Source organism: Lycorma delicatula, chromosome 1, assembly GCF_047948215.1.
Source record: "Lycorma delicatula isolate Av1 chromosome 1, ASM4794821v1, whole genome shotgun sequence".
In the NCBI taxonomy this organism is placed as follows: domain Eukaryota; kingdom Metazoa; phylum Arthropoda; class Insecta; order Hemiptera; family Fulgoridae; genus Lycorma; species Lycorma delicatula.
In genome coordinates, this window is record NC_134455.1 from 332676766 (window position 1) to 332696649 (window position 19884).

Sequence of the window (19884 nt, forward strand, 5' to 3'; positions counted from 1 at the left end):
GAATTGAAAGTAATCCTTTTACAATTTACTTTATTTAAGTAATAACAATATGTTCTAGAAATTTCACTGGTTTGGAATGCCTAGATTTGAAAAAAAGGTTGATTCAAATTTGAAAAAGTTTTTTAATTCTTAAAAAAATTTATTTTCTTCATAATAATTCTAAAACTAAAGAAAATATATAAAAAATGCTAGAGTAAAAAAAATTATTTATTTTTTTACTGAAAGTTTTTATTTATTTTTTTTATTTCTGTAGGATAAAAATTGAGAGCGACATCACTGTTAGAAGTTTGTATTTGACTCCGAGGATCAACTTCCCCAAGCCCTTTAAACTCAAAAATGTCAAAAATGAAGGGCTTAAGGAATCTGTGCTTTATATGTCTTGTAGCTCTTGAAATTCCCTACAAAACTGTTTTTTGATTGATTGTATAGCTTAAAAATTAAGGAAGTTATCATTGAAAAACCAGTCAAATTTTTTGGGAAAATTTTCAGAACATGTAAATTTTTATATTCTTAACAGTTTTGGAGCATTTATGAATACATGTGAACACATATAAGTGTATCTACATATGTATAAGTATATCCTCGTACACTCATATCTATATGTGTGTGTACATACACATACACACACAGAGAGAGAGAGAGAGAGAGAGAGAGCGAGAGAGAGAAATTTATGTATAGATGAAAGTATAGGTAGAACAAAAGTAACAGAGCAGACCAGAGGCGAAAACCTGCTGTGGATGATAGAACTTTGTGTATATAGATGTGTATAGGTATATTGTATATGTATATATACGTGAATGTCTCTTTTATATGGTGTAGTCAGTACATTTCCAAAACCGAAAAAATAAACACGTGATGCACTTCATTAATATTACCTTTCACAAATTATTGAATTAAAGTTATTTTTTTGATTAATAAAAATGTAAGTACATCAAATTCATGTTTCATCAGTAAATTCATTTAAATTCATCATTTAATAGACGAGCAGAAATTTAATTTTCATTATAAAATGAAAAATATTAATTATTTTTAGAATATGGAACAATGTTAATTCTACACATTTAAATGATTTTGAGCTACAAAACACTTACATCTATAATCTAAACAATTTTTTTCATAAGGGGTGGTTATTAAGGGTTGAAATGTTGAAATAAATCATAAATTATATTATAAACAGTAAAAGGTCATTATAAATGCACCATTAAAACATTTCTAATTGTTGAAAACTAATTTTTTTTTATTACATTATAAGGGGTGGTTTCTAAGGGTTGAAACATAGAAAACACAGTAAATTATAATCCACAATATAAAAGAATGTTTATTCTACATATTTAAACATGATTTCAATATATGAAATGTTTAAGTCTGTGGTTTTTGAATTTTTTTTAACAAGGGGTAGTTTTCACCCCAAAAAACAAAAAGCACACATCAGGAACATATAACTTCTGAAGCAGAGGGTTAAATAAGCTTAATTACAAATTTTCATAAAAATCTATGCTGTCCGAAAGAATTCTGAGGTAATTCTCTATTTTTACTGTCAAACGCTGGACTACTACAGGTTGCTAAATAAAAACAAAATAAAAAAAAAAGTTTGGAAAACCTATAAAAAATTAGGGTGGAGTGGTAGCATCTCAGCCTTTTATCCAGAGGTGCCAGGTTCAAATCCCGGTCAGGCATGTCATTTTTCAAATGTTACAAAATTCCATTTCCATATCCCAACCACAAGCTTCACGCTTATGAGGTGATATCAAGACATAAAAATATATATATATATATATATATATATATATATATATAAATAAGGAAAAATAAGTAAATTAAGGTATTGTGTTTATTCAACAAATTAGGTTTTTAAATATAATTTTAAACACTTCACAGCAAAATATTAACTATATAATTCAAGTGTTGGAATCCTCAACCTCAATGAAACAAGTGAACATGTATGATGAGTGTTAAATAAATAATCTAACCTTTTTAAGACCAGGATCCAAAATAATAAACTGTATATTACCTTTACATCCCACATTTTATTTTACTTTTATAATACCAAGCTCTAATATTTTCATTATAAATGGCATAACACTGTTATTCTTTAAATTTTAATAAAATATTGCAGAGCACAGTTCTTTATTATACCTTTAATAAATTATTTTTATAGTAAAAATTCCTTCTACCCTGTAACTATCAGGAAAAAACCACAAACATTTGTTAATTATATCCATCAAAAATAAGCATTAGGAGAAAAGTATTATACAGAAAAATAAATGCAGTTAAAACTGGGAGTCTTTATTTCTTCCAACTCCAAATTAGGAAATACAAAAGAAGCAAGAACTAAACATGGAAGGGAAAAAAACAGACATAGTAAATAATTACAATTCACACATGCAAGTATTGGTATTACAGATATGATATTGTACGTGCACCTTGATGAAAGTTAGAGCAACAAATTTTGAAAAAAAGTTGCATTCAGAATATTTACATTAGTTTTAAATTATTTTCCACTACGCACATTAAACACAGACAAATCAGGAAACATATACCTGTTTCTTTTCAATGTTACTGATGAATGGTTAGGTAAAAATAGACCGACCAAGAGGGTTGAAGGTAAATATAATGCAGCATGAGAACTCTGATTAAAATGGCAGATATGTGCTGTATTTGTAGTAAATAAAGTTAGTCAAAAACAAAGAGGCAAGAGGAAGAGAAGTAGGATAATCTGTAACAAATATAAGATGCACATGGGCTGTGTTAACCAGAATTTCTTTTGACGCTGAGGTAGTAAATTCAAAGCAAAAATTAAATATGGTATCTGAAGATAATCTTTTTTTGTAAACAGTGTAATTTTTGTTTTTGGTTAGTGTACATTTTTATTAAGTTTTGCACAAATAAATTGTAAATATTAATAAAAAAAAAAAACATTGCAAGCATATTGGATGACCAGTTAAAGTAAAATAGATTTTTTCAATTCAGCTTTAATATAGCATGCATGGAATTTTAAAACTCCATGTAAAAAATTTATTTTTGAGCATTTTATTGTGAAATTTTATGTAATACAGTAAAATTGGATACAGTTATCTACAAAAATGTCAGTTATCCCAAACATTTTTTTACAGTTGTTGGATTAGGATGAAGTAAAATTTGTTTCATCTTTTTTTAAGCAAAATTGGCAATGAAATTAATTCATTGTAGTAACAAATAATAACAAGTAAAACTTGGTATTACCACAAAAAAAAAATATAATAAAACAATTTGAGCATATAGTTTTGAATATGTTAATTTTTGTAAAACACCTTTTTAAAAACTGAAAAATGTCTTATCTCCAGTAAGAGTAAAGTGAAAAATGCAAGTCTTAAAAGAGTTAAACATTTTTCTTTATTTTAATAATAAATTACCATAAATGGCCTCCACCTTCACTATCATCTTCATCTTGTGATGAAGAATTTAGTGGTTTCTCTTCAAGAGGGATTGCACTGCTATCTTGTTTTTCTTCCACTTGTTCTTCCCCACTAGATTCTGGAGTATGATCTGGTACAGTGTAATTCAAAGGTGTAGTTAGATTTCCAAATAATTTAGTAGTTAAAATTGTTAGACTACCATCTAACCCAGCATTTCCTGGTCTTCTATTGAGATTAGGAAAAAGCGAAGGAACTGGTGGCTGTTCAGCACTACCAATAGCATTCAATGCAGACAGAATCTAAATAAACAAGAAAAAAATAGATTAATAACTAAGCCAACAAATATAAAATAAATGTTGAACTGCAATTAACATACAATTAAACAATCAAAAATGCTCTTAGGAAAATGTTCATGTTTGGAATTTAACAATATAAGAGTATCTTGACAAGGTATTTCATAAAATAATAATAGAGGTTTCATAAGATAATTTTTGTAACTCAATGTTAATTTCCATGATGTCGCTATGTGCAAATCATCGTTAGGGCATTTTCAGTATATTGGAGATCTAAAATCACTTTTTACATCATTTTTTAATTTTCCTGAGTGATGTTTTAGTTGGATACTTCAGTATACAACAAAATTGCTGGGATGATAATGTTTGTCCTTTAGTAACTGTAGACTGTCATTTCTGGGGAAAAGTTTTTTTTTAGATGCTGCACATATGAGTGTCATTGAAATATAAACTGGAATTTGTTTATATAGCTTTATTGATATTAGATAAAATTACAAACAAATTACCTAACTTTTCTACATAGTTTCCTTCAGCAGAAATACATTTTCTTAAATGGAGAGGCAGCTTCCTAATCATCAATTATCTTAGGCATCAAAAATACAAAATGACTACCTCAACTAATGAATACATAATGCACAACTGCGGCATCATCTTCAAACTTATCCCCTCCTAAAGCTTCTTTCAGCAAACCAAACATGTGGAAATCACACAGCGACAAGTCTGGATTGTATGGTGGGTGTTCAAAAGGTGTCCAATGAATTTTAGTGAGTTTATCATGAGTCTGAGCTACTGTATATGGCCATGCACTGTTGTGGAGAAGGAGGACATTACAAATCAGTTGCAGATATCGTTTGTTGCAAACTAATTGAATCAGCATCATTTCTGGCAATAAGCAGCCCTGACGTCATCCAACAACCGACAGTAGTAAGCCGCATTTACTGTCTTTTGTTTGTGCAGGAAATCAATCAGTGTCACACCTTTTGAGTTCCAAAACAAAGTTACCAAAACTTTTCGAGCTATCAAGCATTTCTTGGCCCTTGATCGGTGCCTCCTCACCACTTTTCATCTACTCCAACTTGTTCTTTTGCTTTCTGGGGTGTAGTGGTAGACCCACATTTTGTCAGAGGTAACAATTTGATCCAAAAATGTCTCTCCTTCCTCAAAGCGATTCAGAAGTTGACAACAGATGTCTTTCGGGACATTTCTCTGTGCCTCAATGAGAAGATGTGTAATACACCTCGTGACAATTTGCTATATCCAAGACATTATATGCACACTTCTAACACTTATGCCCACCTCTGATGCAATTTCTGGTATCACAGTTATCTGATGGTCACCTTACACGAAGTCACAAACTGAATGTTGTCATCATTGATGCTGGTCTTTGGATGATATTCGTGACTTTGTTCTCCATTGCATTATCGCCATTTCAAACATTTTTGGCCCAATCAAACACTTGAGTTTTTGACAGGGTAGTGTATCTCCAAGCTGTGTCTAAAATAGAGTCAAAATTTCGAAGACTTTGACACCTTCATTAGCAAGAAATCAAATTAAAATTTGTTGTGCAATGGATGATGGTACCTCCCACTCAAGACATGCTGTTACTGACGTGGAAATGTGACTATGGCATGACAGGCCAGTTGCTCCCCTCCACACATATCCAACTAACTACCCACAGCACCCTACCATATTCACTGCTCTTCCTCAGCCCGCATGGCAAAATTCCAGTGTTTATTTAAATGACCCTCATATGTAATCTAATTAATGCAAAGTTTCTCTCACTGATCCATCTATGTAAAAATGCCTCTGACAGTAATCTTCTGAGGGATAAGAGTATGAATAGATGAACACTGCCAGCCTGATGGGAGTCTTAATCTTTTTCTCTGAGTGGGGTTTTCATCTAAAACTCCAATTTCTCTGGGTATAAATTGTCCTTTCTCACCACCTATCCCGTTTTCTTATCCAGTATTGACAAGCCCAAAATCTAAATTCTTAATTGTTGATTGCCAGATGTTTTAAGCAGATAAAATTTATTAACTGCTAATAAATTTTCATACAAACAGTCACACACAATGTTATAAATTATATAACTCTTGGTAAAGGAAGAGGAGTACAAAAAATCATTAAACTGAACACAAAAAAAAGGGAATCTGAAAGTTATAATTCACTTTTGAATACAGTAATGAATAGTATCAGTAGCTTTTACCTGAAACATAATTATGAGAATTAGATGGGTCCTACTAGATTACAGTAACATATTTTTTAAGAAATGTAAATATATTTATTGTTTTTATAAACACAAGTGAATTTTCAAGAATTTGATACAACTAGGTAACCACCATGTCGATCTGTTAAGACAAGTGAATTTAACTGATAGATATAAAGTTAAACTTGTAAAGACAAACAAACTCAGGTGCTTAAAAATTGTAGTGTAAAAATAGTTATGTTAATATGTTATTTTTTTTAATAGACAACTCAATACTGTCGTTAACTTTGTAAAAAAATTATTCTTTTTAATTAGTTTTTTTTTAAATAACTTGATTTAGATTGATTCTTATTTAAAAATTTTTTTTATCATTTTTTAATTTGGGAAGACTATATAACATCTAATATTATCTTAGAAAAAAACAAAAAAAACTACAAATATTAACTAATTGTTAACAACTTTTAACATCCTTTTTTGAGATATTTTGTTTCAGTCAAATTAATAAGGAAAAAGGATGAAATCAAGGACATTAGAAAATCATAATTATACCACAAATAACTTTCAACGTAGTATAAGAGACTCAATTTACTGGATGAACAGGGGCAATTTAAACAAGTCTAAAATCAATACTGTAAATACAATGAGGAAAAGATATTAACATCAGTTTATCCAAACAAATAGTATTCTGCACAACTAGCAAATATGTACTATTTGAAAACATAACATTAAATACTATTTTGAAACATGACCTATATTACTTGGTCATCGTCTGGAAAATATGACCACCAACAATCAGATTTTTGTAAATATCATACTTTCAGATAAAAGCAAAATCTATTGCAATAGAAATTAAGCTCTATAAAAGTGTTGGAAAAAGAAACTGATGAATTTGGCCAGAAAGGTAGTTACTGACTTTACTTATTTCACTTTTCAGTACTGTGTACCATATTAATTGAACTAGACATTTATATCTATCAAATTACAAAAAATATTCACAGAATATACTTAATAAATATTTATGCTCCTAAATTGATTTTAAAAAGTTTTTATTTTGCAAAAAAATAATATGAGTCAAAATTTTGGCCATCCTTTTCTTTCATTTTCATTTATTTGAGTCGTGGAATCCAAAAACCTATAACCCAATCTTTATCTATCCTAGTCACTTCACTTGACCATCAAATGCATTCTCATAACACACCACACTGAAACACATCACATATCCATAAATACCAATAACATGAAAATCTTATACATAAATACTAGACTCAACTGACCGACTTAAATAAGCACATAAAACAACTTTCTACATGAACAAACATAAGCTTACATATCAACAACAAAGATCCCTCAACATCTAAACCAAACATCTGTCCACATCCAATGGCATTAAAACACTCAGCACGCCCAGAAACAATCTCTGAAGAAACTGGACGTAGAGCAAAGCAGGCTCAATTGGCTAAAATCTTTATTACCTTTACCTTAATTCAAGTGCACTGTGGTCAATTTTAAGAAAACAATAAAAGTAAAATAATCATGAATTTCAGTCCATAATAATACATTTCTCTCTGAAATGTTTGCAAAATATAAACCCTAACTTTCTTATTATAGGGGAGTCACAATAGTATTCCTGCTGCTGTTGTTTATATACCAGAAAGCCATGAGTAACCCCATATGCATGATGATTTTAAACTATATGATGCTCATCTGTATAAATAAATACATACAAAAATATACATTAACTTTATTTTGAATAACAAACTTTTGAATGTACAGGTCGTGGCTCTGTATGAATGACATAATTCTAAATGCCCTTGTTAAAACAATTTATTGATTAGATAAAGTTACAACAATGATAAAAAAAAACCAAAAAAACTTTGAAGCAAATCTAATATGACCCATACGTGGTTATAAGTAATCTAATTCACTTCAAAAATTCAAAACAGTTGACTAAACATTATTTAAAATTATATTTTTACTAGTTTCAAGAAAATAAGATAAACTCATATGGAATGCATTAATTTAGTAAAAATTGCATCATATGCACAGTACCTAAATCTCTCAAGCTAAAAATGTTATTCAACGACCTAATAAATACACAATAAAAGATTACACACTTCAAAAGGGAACAAACAATTCCACTAACACTCTCAATTAAGACGGTGAATTTTGTAAGAAACAAAAAAAATTTTAAAAGTACAAATTCTATCTTAATTGAAGAATTCAAAGTACCATAATGTTTAGCACTTCTAAAAACACTATTACTGAAAATTCCATCTGTATGTTGTCAGCAAATAAGATTTTTACAGTAAATTTCATCTACAGAATACAAAAATTGCACTAAACTCTAAACAGAAAGAAACAAAGTATGTATTCTACTACAACAGACTCAAATACCTGCACAAAGAAAATTCTGCAAACAATTACAAAACTATTGTCATTAGATTTCGTGAAACACAATCAATAGAAATAACTCATTTTTTTCTTTTTCTTGGACGCACAATGAAGAATCGGTTCTAGCTCCCAATAAATAATAGTTTAAATTAACAATACCAAATTTAAAAATTAAATTAATAATCTGTTTTAATTATAAAACAGATAAAATTAACAATTAAAATGCACAATAACACAATGAGAAATATTTCTCACACAGTACAGCATAAATGTAAAGTGCCTATGCCATTTGCTACCGGCAAAATAATACCACAATGAAATAAAAATACTAAATATCTAAATTAAAACAAAATTAACACCTGGCATACATCAAACAGCATAAATATATAAAACGTACTATAACAGTAATCAAATATTGGAATATAGATGCATGGCCATAAGGAATAAGCAAGACATTCGATAACAGCATTATATTGTTTCCTTAAATACTTTGAATGTTAGCCCCTAATTTAAATCTCTGACACAATGCTACAAACAGACACAGTCCATAAGGATGTGGGGTACCTTTATCTGACAGTAGCAGTCAACACAAATGGATGCATCAGTCTGAGTCATAAGTTGTCTATGAATAAGTTTAGTGTGCCCTATTCGTAAATGGAAAATAATAAACTCCTCTTGACAGTTATTCCTGCATGAAGAGCTTCATGGTGATACGGTGTTCTTTACTGGGTGAAGTTTATTGTTGATTGTAGCATTCCATTTACTTTGCCACTTATCACAAACCACCCTCTTTAGAAAATAAACAAGATTGTCTGAAACAATGCAATTAGTGAAACCAGGCTGCAAATAAGCCTCTTTTGCCGCACTATCATTGTGCTCATTGCCTGAAATTTCAATATGGTTAGGGATCCAGCAGAAGCTCACAGTTGTGTTATACTGAGTCATTTCAGAAATAATAGAGTGAATCTCAAAGGCAAGAGTTGGTGGTCGAAATAGTGGGCTAATTATATTTAAGGCCTTACTAACAGCATACAGCACTGTGATGAAAATATAACTCACAAGTTTTCATCCATTATATTATAATAATACAGTTGTACATTACTGGCTAATGTACAAGAGTAAACTTAGGGAAATGCAACAGCCATTGCACAATATTTTTCCATGAAATATTTATCAATTCCTGTATCACATCCAGCATATCTCATTAATTACTTACAAAAATAGTGAACTGCCATCTTATCTGATTTAACTCCAACACAGACTGCATGCACTCGCAAATGTTAATTTCTTATCACTACAAGTGATTCATGCAAGATTATGTATTTAACATAAGCAATTTTCCTTCACCTATTTGTGCTCATTAACTAGTATCCAAGTAAAAAAAAAAGTTTTAACAAATAATAATGGAAAAAACTTTTATGAAACTGAAAAAAAAACTATATTACCTTTTACAGAAGAAATGAAACAGAGTGTAAAACTCTCTTAATTAATTTAAAATAAAATACTTCAAAATGTTATTTTTTTAACTAAGTGAAAGATAGTTGTAACATAAAATTCTCTGTTTATTTCCTATCCTTAATAGGAAATAAGCAGAGAATTTTACCACAGCTATAAACACAATTTTTAACAGATTCACACAAAGTATTATGATAATCAGAACAACTTCAATACTCGGTGCTTTCAACAAATTATGTTAAACATTTAAACAAACACTTTAATGAAATAATAAAAACCAATAATCAACATAATGAAAAATTAAGTTTCTTATCTTTTTACTTTCTAAATGCACTTTCTTTGCTAAGTTTCTAATACTTTGCTTTTTATTAATTGAAGGAAACCGGGACCCAAATCTCTTTGGCACTAATAAGTCCAAGAACTTGCAATATATCTTGCAAGCAGTTTGAACACAAAAACAAATGGATTAATATATTTGAACGTAAACATATTAATAATAAAATATATTAATTAGTAATACATAATAATTCAAATTGGAAATTGTATGTAACAAACTCAGAAATGCATATTACATTTTGTTTACAGTTGTAAATAACTTTTAAAAGTAAACTTGCAAGTAGGTGAAAAACAAAACTAATTCATACCCTTTACCACAAGAATTAGGCTTTCATCAGAAATTTTTTTTAAAATTGGAATCAATAGTTCACGACTGTCCCAGAAAAATAAGTACATAGTTAACACTACGTAGTTAATAATAAATTTTGAACTTTATATAATATAACGAAATAGATTTCATTATATTACTTCAAACTCAAAACAAAAATATTTTTAAACTTCATCATACAAAACTAAAAGGTGTTACTGAGGATGCTGTCAGTCAGCAACAGAAGACTGGTAAAGTAATGTGGATTAATGGAATGAAGAAATTATAAAAATTTTGGAATTGATGATGGAATTTCTGACAGTGACGCTGATATCAATCAATGCAAATGACTTAGAAATAGAATTTCCGCTTTCCAATTGAAGATTCCGAGTGAGAATTTGGCAGACTCCCAGAAATGATAATTCCTTTCTTTAAAATTTTGTTTCTTATTGTAAAAATATTTCTTAATCCAAATTATGTTTTCAGCATACTATAAATACTGTATTATTGTATAAATTGTATTTAACGATATAAGGTTTTTTTAAAAATTGATTAAAAAAAATACAAAATTATTATTAATATTAAATCATTAAAGATTTAAACAAAATTTAAATTAAAAGTTTGTTTATTAAGTGATTTTTTTTTTTTACAAAATAATATCCTTGTATAACTAGCATTAAACTGAATCTTCAGATTTAAAACTAACTTACTGTACTACTAAAGATATCACCTTCTCTTTCTTGTGCAAGTTTACATCAAAGATGTTGCTGTGAAACTTCAGGTTAGTTCATTGCTTTGTCGGGTTATAATTTTAAACTAATAAAAAATTAGATATCATGCTAAACTATTTAACTGCAACATTAAAATGTAACATTTAATCAATTATTCAATGTAATAATATTTACATCATTAAATATAAGAAATTTATATGTTAAAGATTGAATGTTATTATAAAATCAGTCAACTGAGTCCATTACGTTTATAGTTTCAGTTGCTGATAGGTTTATTAATGAATACATAATCTTGATACAAGAAAAATTGACTATTTTAATACTCTTAAATACTGATATCTATTGAACTGACTAATAATATTTGAAAATATACAGCCATGAATTAGAACAATCTTATCTACTTTGAAACATTTACCGAACAATCATTGCTTCCTAGTTGTATATAATGAATGAAAAAATATTAATGACTGCTGAGTGTAGCATATATTTGTAATTAACAATTAAGAGTAAACAAAAAAAAAATTGGTTTGCTGAAAGCAGTGAGCACCAATTTCACCAATAAAGTATTTTTAAATAAAATATTTGACAAGGAAAATTTTCAGACTGGAAGAAACAAACAAATAAGAATTATAATTTCAGATATCTGTTTATCAGAAAATAAAATTATCAGCTTTTTCGTTATACTTAAAAAGGTTCAGATCAAAACATTAATGCTTACAAATAGCTAAGCCAATAGAGATTTTAACCTCAAAAATATTTACAACAGCAAATAAACTATTGGAACAGGTTTGGAAAAATATGTAGAATAAAGTGTACCCTACCAGACGGCGATTATTTAATTTGTTAATTAGCAAATTAAGGAAAAAGTTTGTTTGCCAATAGCAGCTTTATTTTTAACCACATGTAAAAATAATAAGCACCAATAGATAGCTCAGGAAATTTTGCATAAAAAAAACCTCGAGTATTCTTTTCTATGAGTAAAATTAAGGGCACTAGTGAATTTTATAATAAGTAGCAAAATCACACTATAGCTATTATACGTAGGAAACATAACTTGAGGGTACACAATAATAAACTTCCATAACTCTGTTTCTATTTAAGACAATTCAAAAATTCAAAAAGGTATGGATTTAAAAGACCCAAGGCTATAAATTAATCAAATTTTTGAAGTACTTTTAATTTCTAATTGCCCGTCAATCCAGGTCTACTGTGAAAATTTGCAAGTTTTTGATAAAACGCCTATAACAATAAATTAAACTGCAAAAAATGAAAAGGTCAATTTAGCATTCTGTTCTTGAGCTAACTACCTGCTCATTCCGTAACAGATATCTCTATATCTTACTTAATTATTTATTTATCAACATTTGAAAATTGAATTTTTTAGAAAAAGCGTGTTTTTTTTACCTTGGCTAACGCTCAAAACCAATCGTTATTAATTCTGTTTTTTCAAATGTAAAAATATTTTAATTTTTAATTGTAAGGTAAAACATGTACTTTAAGATGGCACAGATGGTTTCCAAAAACTTTAATTTTTCAATGACTTTTAGGAAGTAAATATTACTATAATTCATAAACACATGAAAATGACAATGTAAACAAATTGCTACAAAAATTAATGAAATCAGATATTTTTATGCAACTTCGTAGATTTATGTAAAAATATGTGATTTATCAATATTTAACTTTAGATTTGATTGATTTTGCAAAAATTTGCAAATTTTTTGCTGTTTGTGGAAAAAAATATGGTTTTTTGTCAATATTTTGTTTATTTTTAATCTTTTTAAGAAATAAATGCCACCAGTAGAAAATTACAATAATTTTGCATAAAAAAGCTTCTGAACACTTTTTTCTACGAGCAAAATTAAGAAATTATGGATAAATTAACAATTTATCCATAATTTCTTAATTTTAGTAAGACTAAATGGATAAATTAACAATTTATCCATTTAGTCTTACTGTATACAAGAAGGTTAAAGAAAAAACTGGGTTAAGAACCCAGTTTCCAAGCTATTCTACCATAACGCGATCTTGGTGCTTATTGTAAAATTTGTTAGTGCCCTTTGTTTTGCTTCTAGAAAAAAGTACCAGAAAAATTTTTTATGCAAAATTTCCTCAGTTATATACTGGTGCTTTTTACTTTTACATGAGATTAAAAATAAGGTCGCTATTGGTGAAACACTAAAGATTTTTCCTTAATTTGTTAATAAACAAATTAAATAGTTTTTGCTAAAGTCTGCTAGGCCACACTTTTATTCTACATACTTTTCCAAACCTACTCTAATAATTTATTTGCTGTAGTGAATTTTTTCGTGGTTAAGGCCTTTTTGAATCTCTGTTGACTCAGCTAAAAAAACAATAAGTAATTAACTAATGTTTAAGGTGATTAAACACATTTTCAGAAGCAATAAACATACATTTTAGTTAAGCAAACAACATTCACATAAGAGCAAGAATTTAAAAAAAACAAAAATGGTGTAGTTGCTTCATACAGTGACTGAAATAGTGCCACATAATTGAATATTTATCTACCTGTTCCTCAGCACTTGAATCAGGATTATGATCTGGGTTATTACAGCTTTTAGCAGTTGTCAAATTGCTAACTAACTTTCTTACTAATATCAGTAGATTATCATTCAAGCCTGCACTATATCTTCTGTTCTTATAAGAAACTATAGAATGTTTCACCGGTGAATGACATAAACTACAAATTGTAGTGTGCTCATTTAAAAGAATCTAAACAAATTAATATGAAAATAGAATTATAATTAATTACAATAATTATAAAATACACCATTACTTTCAAAAATATCAAGAAATAAAGAATCGGTATCAATTAGAAATTAACTAACTGTCTCTTCACTAAGCTATAGAAAATTATATCTCTCAAATACAGTGAAATTCCTTTTAAGTGACCTACAAGGGTAAACCAAAACGGGAATTGTTTGCACCAAATCATCAATAAAATAAAATAACTGTATCTAATGAGAACTTTTGAGAATCTATGAATATAATTGAGCTGACAAATTATTAACTTCATAAAATATACTATATTTCACCAAATCTCTCCATTCTCTTACAATTGGAAATCATATTTCTTCTAGTCTCTAACAAGTAACTTTAAAACTGAAGAAAGAATGTTCAATTGTACAAGTATTTTATATATTATTTTATTTTTGAAGGTATTTTTAACCGAAATGTTAGCAAGATGTTGACAAATATAAAATGTGATAACTTTAATGTGTCATGTAAGTGTGATAGTTTTAATTATTTTAGAGAAATATATAAGAAGGGTGCAAAATATTAAACATTTAAATGAAACAGCATGTACTTTATATACGACAAAAAGTTACAGAACAATGTTCTTATGCTAGAAAGAAAAAACACAACAGAGAAGATATAATCTCACTCAGATTAGTAGGGATGCATGCCTATAAACAGTAAAATTTGTATTTACTCACTGATGCATCAAAAGAATTTAACTGGATGAACTGAAAAAAGGAAACAATTTTTTTACATCAATATTTTGATACTGATTTTCTCTGAGAGAAGGCAGTGTATATAATGCAATGATATCCACAGAAAATGGTAAAGGAATCTGTTGCTTTACAAACCTATCTATCTTCTTTATAGCTGTAATACATGTAAAATATCTGAGGTCAGGTAAGACTAGTCAGAGCAATTTTTTCAAAGAGTAGTTTCATTATACAGTTAATCCCTGAAATGAACAGACTGATTGTGTGTTATGTAAGGCTGAAAGGCTGAACAGCATCTGCATTTCAATGATTTGATATACTGATGTATAATAGCATAATCTGTTCAATGATTAAGAGCAATGGTGAACACTTCAATTCTCACTTTCCTTACAGTATGGGAAGAGACCAAAGAAAATATTTAATATAATTAAGTCGCCGGCTTTTTTATTTTAACATCTGCACTTAATATTATTAAAAAAGAATATTATCATAGATCTTGTGGACCCTTACGCTGGAAGCAGTGATATAGGTACACACCATTTGTATAAGAAGAAACTAACTGATGAAGAATTATTATCTGTGGTGAGGAATACAGTTTATACTTTTCCTTTAAATCTGAGTTTCTAATCTGAAAATATTTCAAACATATCATTAGAAGATGGTAAATTCAGTTCAGTGCTTGCTGTGCAGCGTTCTGCACAAGGGAACAACAAGAACAGGCAGAAACAAAAGATGATGAGTGGGAAAAAGTAGATGAGAACAAACTGTCTCTTCATGTAAAATCTGCAGGGCAAGAATCTTATTCCTACCTTCACTGTAACCCATAAAATGCAAAAGCCTTAACAATACTTAAAATATATAAAAGATGTTTTGATGATGAAATTTTGAAATTTATTGCAGCAGAAATCAACAGACATACTGCACAATTCATTGGGAAGAAAGAAAATTTACTTAGAAGCAAATGGTTTGACAGTAACACAAATGAAAAATGGAAATTTTTTGTAAAAATAGTATTCATGGGATTTAAAAATCATAAAATTTTAAACTACTGAGACTCTAGAATTTAGTATGATTATCATCTGATACCTTAGATTATATTACAGATGGAAACCTATTTCAAATATTGAAATTTGTTACTTTGCTAATAATGGAGCAGCTTATGCTAACAATAGACTTTAATATATTAAATTGAACAGGCTGTAAAACCAGTTGCAATTCAGAAAATGTTTAGCTCTATACCACACTAACCATTACTATAAACTGAACCCTGTTGATCAAAGTACACATACTCCTAACCAAGAAAAAATGTCTTTATCTTTCTGGACGATCTAAATCGCTCATGTATTTTTTAATTTAATGCTAATCTTTTTTCTAGAAGCTTGTTCTAATTCATTTTTTAATGTAATTTTCATTATATAGTGGTACTATGATTATCTTTTATGGGTGGTTTCTGTCAGTTACTTATTTAATATAATTTTTTGTTATATTAGTCCAGTTTGAAGCAAGAGAGAAAAATAGTATCTCAACTAGCAAATAATTTTATTCTGAATATTTCTTATTTGATATATTTTATCATATGAATATTTTTAAGAAAAATTGGCATTGTACTGAACTTTAAAATTACCATTTATTTCAAAAATGGTAGGCAGTGCTTTTCTTTAACTATTCCAAATTTTGTACTTTTCATGATAATAGCTACAGAACGTTTCTATCGAGTCTATAGCTTCCGTAACTTTTTTAAGGTTAGATTTTGCTTTACAATAACTGAATTACAGGAGATCAGTCTTTATATATGTTGAAAATATAACTTCTGCTGCTATATCTGAATAAAGATCTTGCCTACTTAACTATTGACTGATAATTACCACTGCTCACTTATTACTTTCTGTTTACTATGTCATCTTTTTCTGTGTAAACTAATAAAACTTAAGAGGATTACACAGCAATTTGGATACATTTGCAATTATCCGTACACACAAGAAAATTTGATGGAAATATAAGATGTCTAGCTGAAAAGGTTGTTTTTGAACTAGCTGAAAAATAGTTATCTTTTAAGAGACAGTTACAGTTATGTTAATTTTTTTACTTCATCTCCAATGGAAACTGTTGTTAGAAAAAACACACTTTTGATAGGTATACTCAAGAAATCTAAAAAAAACTTGAGATGTAACAAAACAGAAAATTAAAAAAAAAAAAAACATGAAATACTAAAACTTAATTGTGACATTGTTATTTAATAGAAAGATAAGTGGGAGATTTATTTCTTGAGTACAAAATACTACACTACAGAGAAGGTAAGGAAAATACAGGGGAAAAGAATGGTTGATAGAACTGATAAACTACTATCATTGACTACAATAAAGGCAAACACAGAATAAACCTTAAATCTTTCTGATAAAATGGCTAACCATTTTATACCTATACTGAGGTGGTTCCACTAACAAAATGGTTTAAGAAGGTAGCATCTGAATTATTATGAGCACTTCTGTTGTAAATGCTCAATTCATTTATAACCACTTCTCCCCCTCCCCCCCCCCAAAAAAAAACACATATTTAGAGACAGCTAGTTTTATAAATGATGAATCTTGATAAATATGGAAAACAAGAAGACAGTAAGACAATCTGGTCAAACAAGATGAAGAAAAGAAAACTTCAGTAGAACTAACAACTGAAGAAGTCAAAGAATCTGTGAATTAGATGAGAAATATATTTTACTATGGTGATGGCTGAGCAGTGGCCCAAAAAATTACTAAACTACTTTCAACAAAGTGCAGGGAATAAAGAATACAAATATCGCTAGCATTTCACAAAGCAACATTAATTAGAATTAACAATTGTTTAATTAACAAAAAACAAAAAAAAACTATTATAAAGTAACTGCAACAATTATATAAAAGGTTTTTATATTTCACAATCTTTTATAATTTTTTAATTACATGTAATAGTAAAGTACCTTTATTAATATTACAAGTACCTTTATTAGATTTTACACACAATATATTCGGTTGCAAATCAAAACTTTGACCAAATTATTGTGCAAAAACTGTCCAACCGATTTTATTGAAATTTGACGTGTAGCTTTGTCATATCAAAAAGTTCTTTGAGATAAAATCTGAAGTGAAATGGGTTCATGATTGCAGGAGGGATGGAAAGTAGAACATCACTTCTTGCCTTGTGAGTTTAGATCACTTTTTCCAAAGGATTATGAAATAGATCTGAAATCTGATGATATCTTGTCATTAAAAGTGATTCTCATTTCTGCCCGTATGATAAAAACTATGGTAATTTAAAAAAGATCCATATGACAAAATAAAAAGTAGAAAAAGTTATTAAATTAAATAAATGTCATTAATTAGTGATATGTAATAATAATTATTAAATAAATCAAGTAAGAATTCAAAAACAACCAGTAAAATTGAAGATTCATTTATTGGTATTCCCGAAATTGAGAGTGGTGAGAAAGAGTAATGATTATAAATGAGCTTACTTTGAAAAACCAAACCGCATGTTACATGCAAATGTATCATTCAAAAAATGCAATATCGTCGAAAAACTTAAAAATTCACAGACTTCAGAGTATAATCAACATTTTACAAAAAAAAAAAGAGTTATGTGAAAACTGTAAAGAGTAATGTAATAAAAATAAAAAGAACATTAACTACGAGGGCTATTCAGAAAGTAAGGAACGTTTTGAAATTTTAAAAAACCAAGTACAAGAAAAACTTTTTGTTATATACATGTGAAAGAGGGACTAAAATACTACTTTTCAACATAATCACCATACAAATTCAGGCACTTATCATAGCGGTGCACAAGCTTTGAAATTCCTGTGTCATAGAATTCTGCCGCCTGTGATCTCAACCACTCAGTGACTTGGAGCTCCTCATCGTTGTCAAAACGCTGTGTTGCTAGCCTTCATCTTCATCTTCATCTTCGAGAACAAGTGAAAATCACTTGCAGCAAGATCTGGACTGTAGGGGGGATGAGGAAAAACTTCCCAGTTGAACAAGTTCAAGAGTTCTTGCGTACGGTTTGCCGTGTCAAGTCGGGTAATGTCATGCAAAAGCAAAATTTTGGATGACAATTTTCCTTGGCGCTTGTTTTGGACAGCTCAGAGTTTATTGTTGCACCATGCTCGAGAAAATCAATAAGAAGAACACCTTGCCTGTCTCAGAACACTGTTGCCATAATCTTCCTTGCCAACAAAGTTTGCAGACATTTCCTTGGTTTTTTAGGGGAACTTGTGTACCCCCACCCCATGCACTGTAATTTTGTCTCACAATTCACATGTTTCACCCAGGTTTCGTCTCCTGTTATGATTCGATCCAGTAGTGCATCTCCATGACTGTGGTAGGCCTCCAAAAACATCAAAGCTGCCCCCATTCGTTGTTCTTTATGGTGATCTGTAAGCATTTTTGGCACCCATCTTGCACAAAATTTGTGGTAGCCTAGCTTCTGTGAAACAATTTCAAACAATAAAGTCCGTGAAACTTGTGGGAAACATAGAGAAAGCTCAGTTATTGTGAAACGCCAGTTTTCACGAATCTTTTCGTCAACTTTGGAGACCAGATCGTCAGTCACAATGCTCGGACGTTCACTCATCTCTTTATCGTGAACGTTTGTTCAGCCATTTTTAAACTGAATGCACCACTTCCTGACAGAACTTTCACTCATTACGTTGTTCCCGTACACTTCACATAGTTCCCGATGAATTTCTATTGGTTTTAAGTTTTTTGCCAACAAAAAATGAATCACAGACTGCACCTCACAACTGCACCATACCATCTACTGAAAGTAATGAACAAGGGTCTTCAATGTGAAACAATCCCAAAGCATTTTTTTCTTGGGATGATTAACCGATTGTTGGATATGAGCTGATGATGTATTCCCATGTGACGCTTTTCTATCGCTCGGAACCCTTTGCCCCTGAATATAAAAATGTGATTTGTCAGAGTCAAATTTTTCCAGTCTTATTTAATCCAGTTAGCATGTGCTTTGGCCCACAAGAGCCTTTTTCTGAACATTGCTCCTTTTAAGCTAAAAGCTCCTTTTTTGCTGGCCAATAAGCTTTCCATAGAGCTACAAGAAGTCGGGTTCTAACAGTTGTCATATGTAAATCTGTTCCACTGGCTGCTAATTCTTGATTTAAATCCACAGCGATTTAAGCGCAAGTTTATTTTTTCTCACAAATAACCGATCCTCTGTTGAAGTAGTTTTTCTTTTAGTCAAATTTGCCTTTCCTTTGAGGTGATTGTTTTAAAATATCATTCACTGTCCCAAGTCCAACACTCCACTCA

The 19884-nt window shown here is 29.5% G+C and overlaps 1 protein-coding gene across 1 annotated transcript in view; it reads right to left on the reverse strand.

The window, feature by feature from the left end:
- Window positions 1-1960: 1960 nt before the first annotated feature.
- The window catches only part of smo (smoothened, frizzled class receptor), a 98396-nt gene continuing 80472 nt past the window's right edge, over window positions 1961-19884 (reverse strand). The window contains exon 14 of the mRNA XM_075382171.1: window positions 1961-3694. Coding sequence (XP_075238286.1) covers window positions 3389-3694 — 306 coding nt within the window. The 3' untranslated portion in view covers window positions 1961-3388. The remainder of the gene's footprint in view (window positions 3695-19884) is intronic.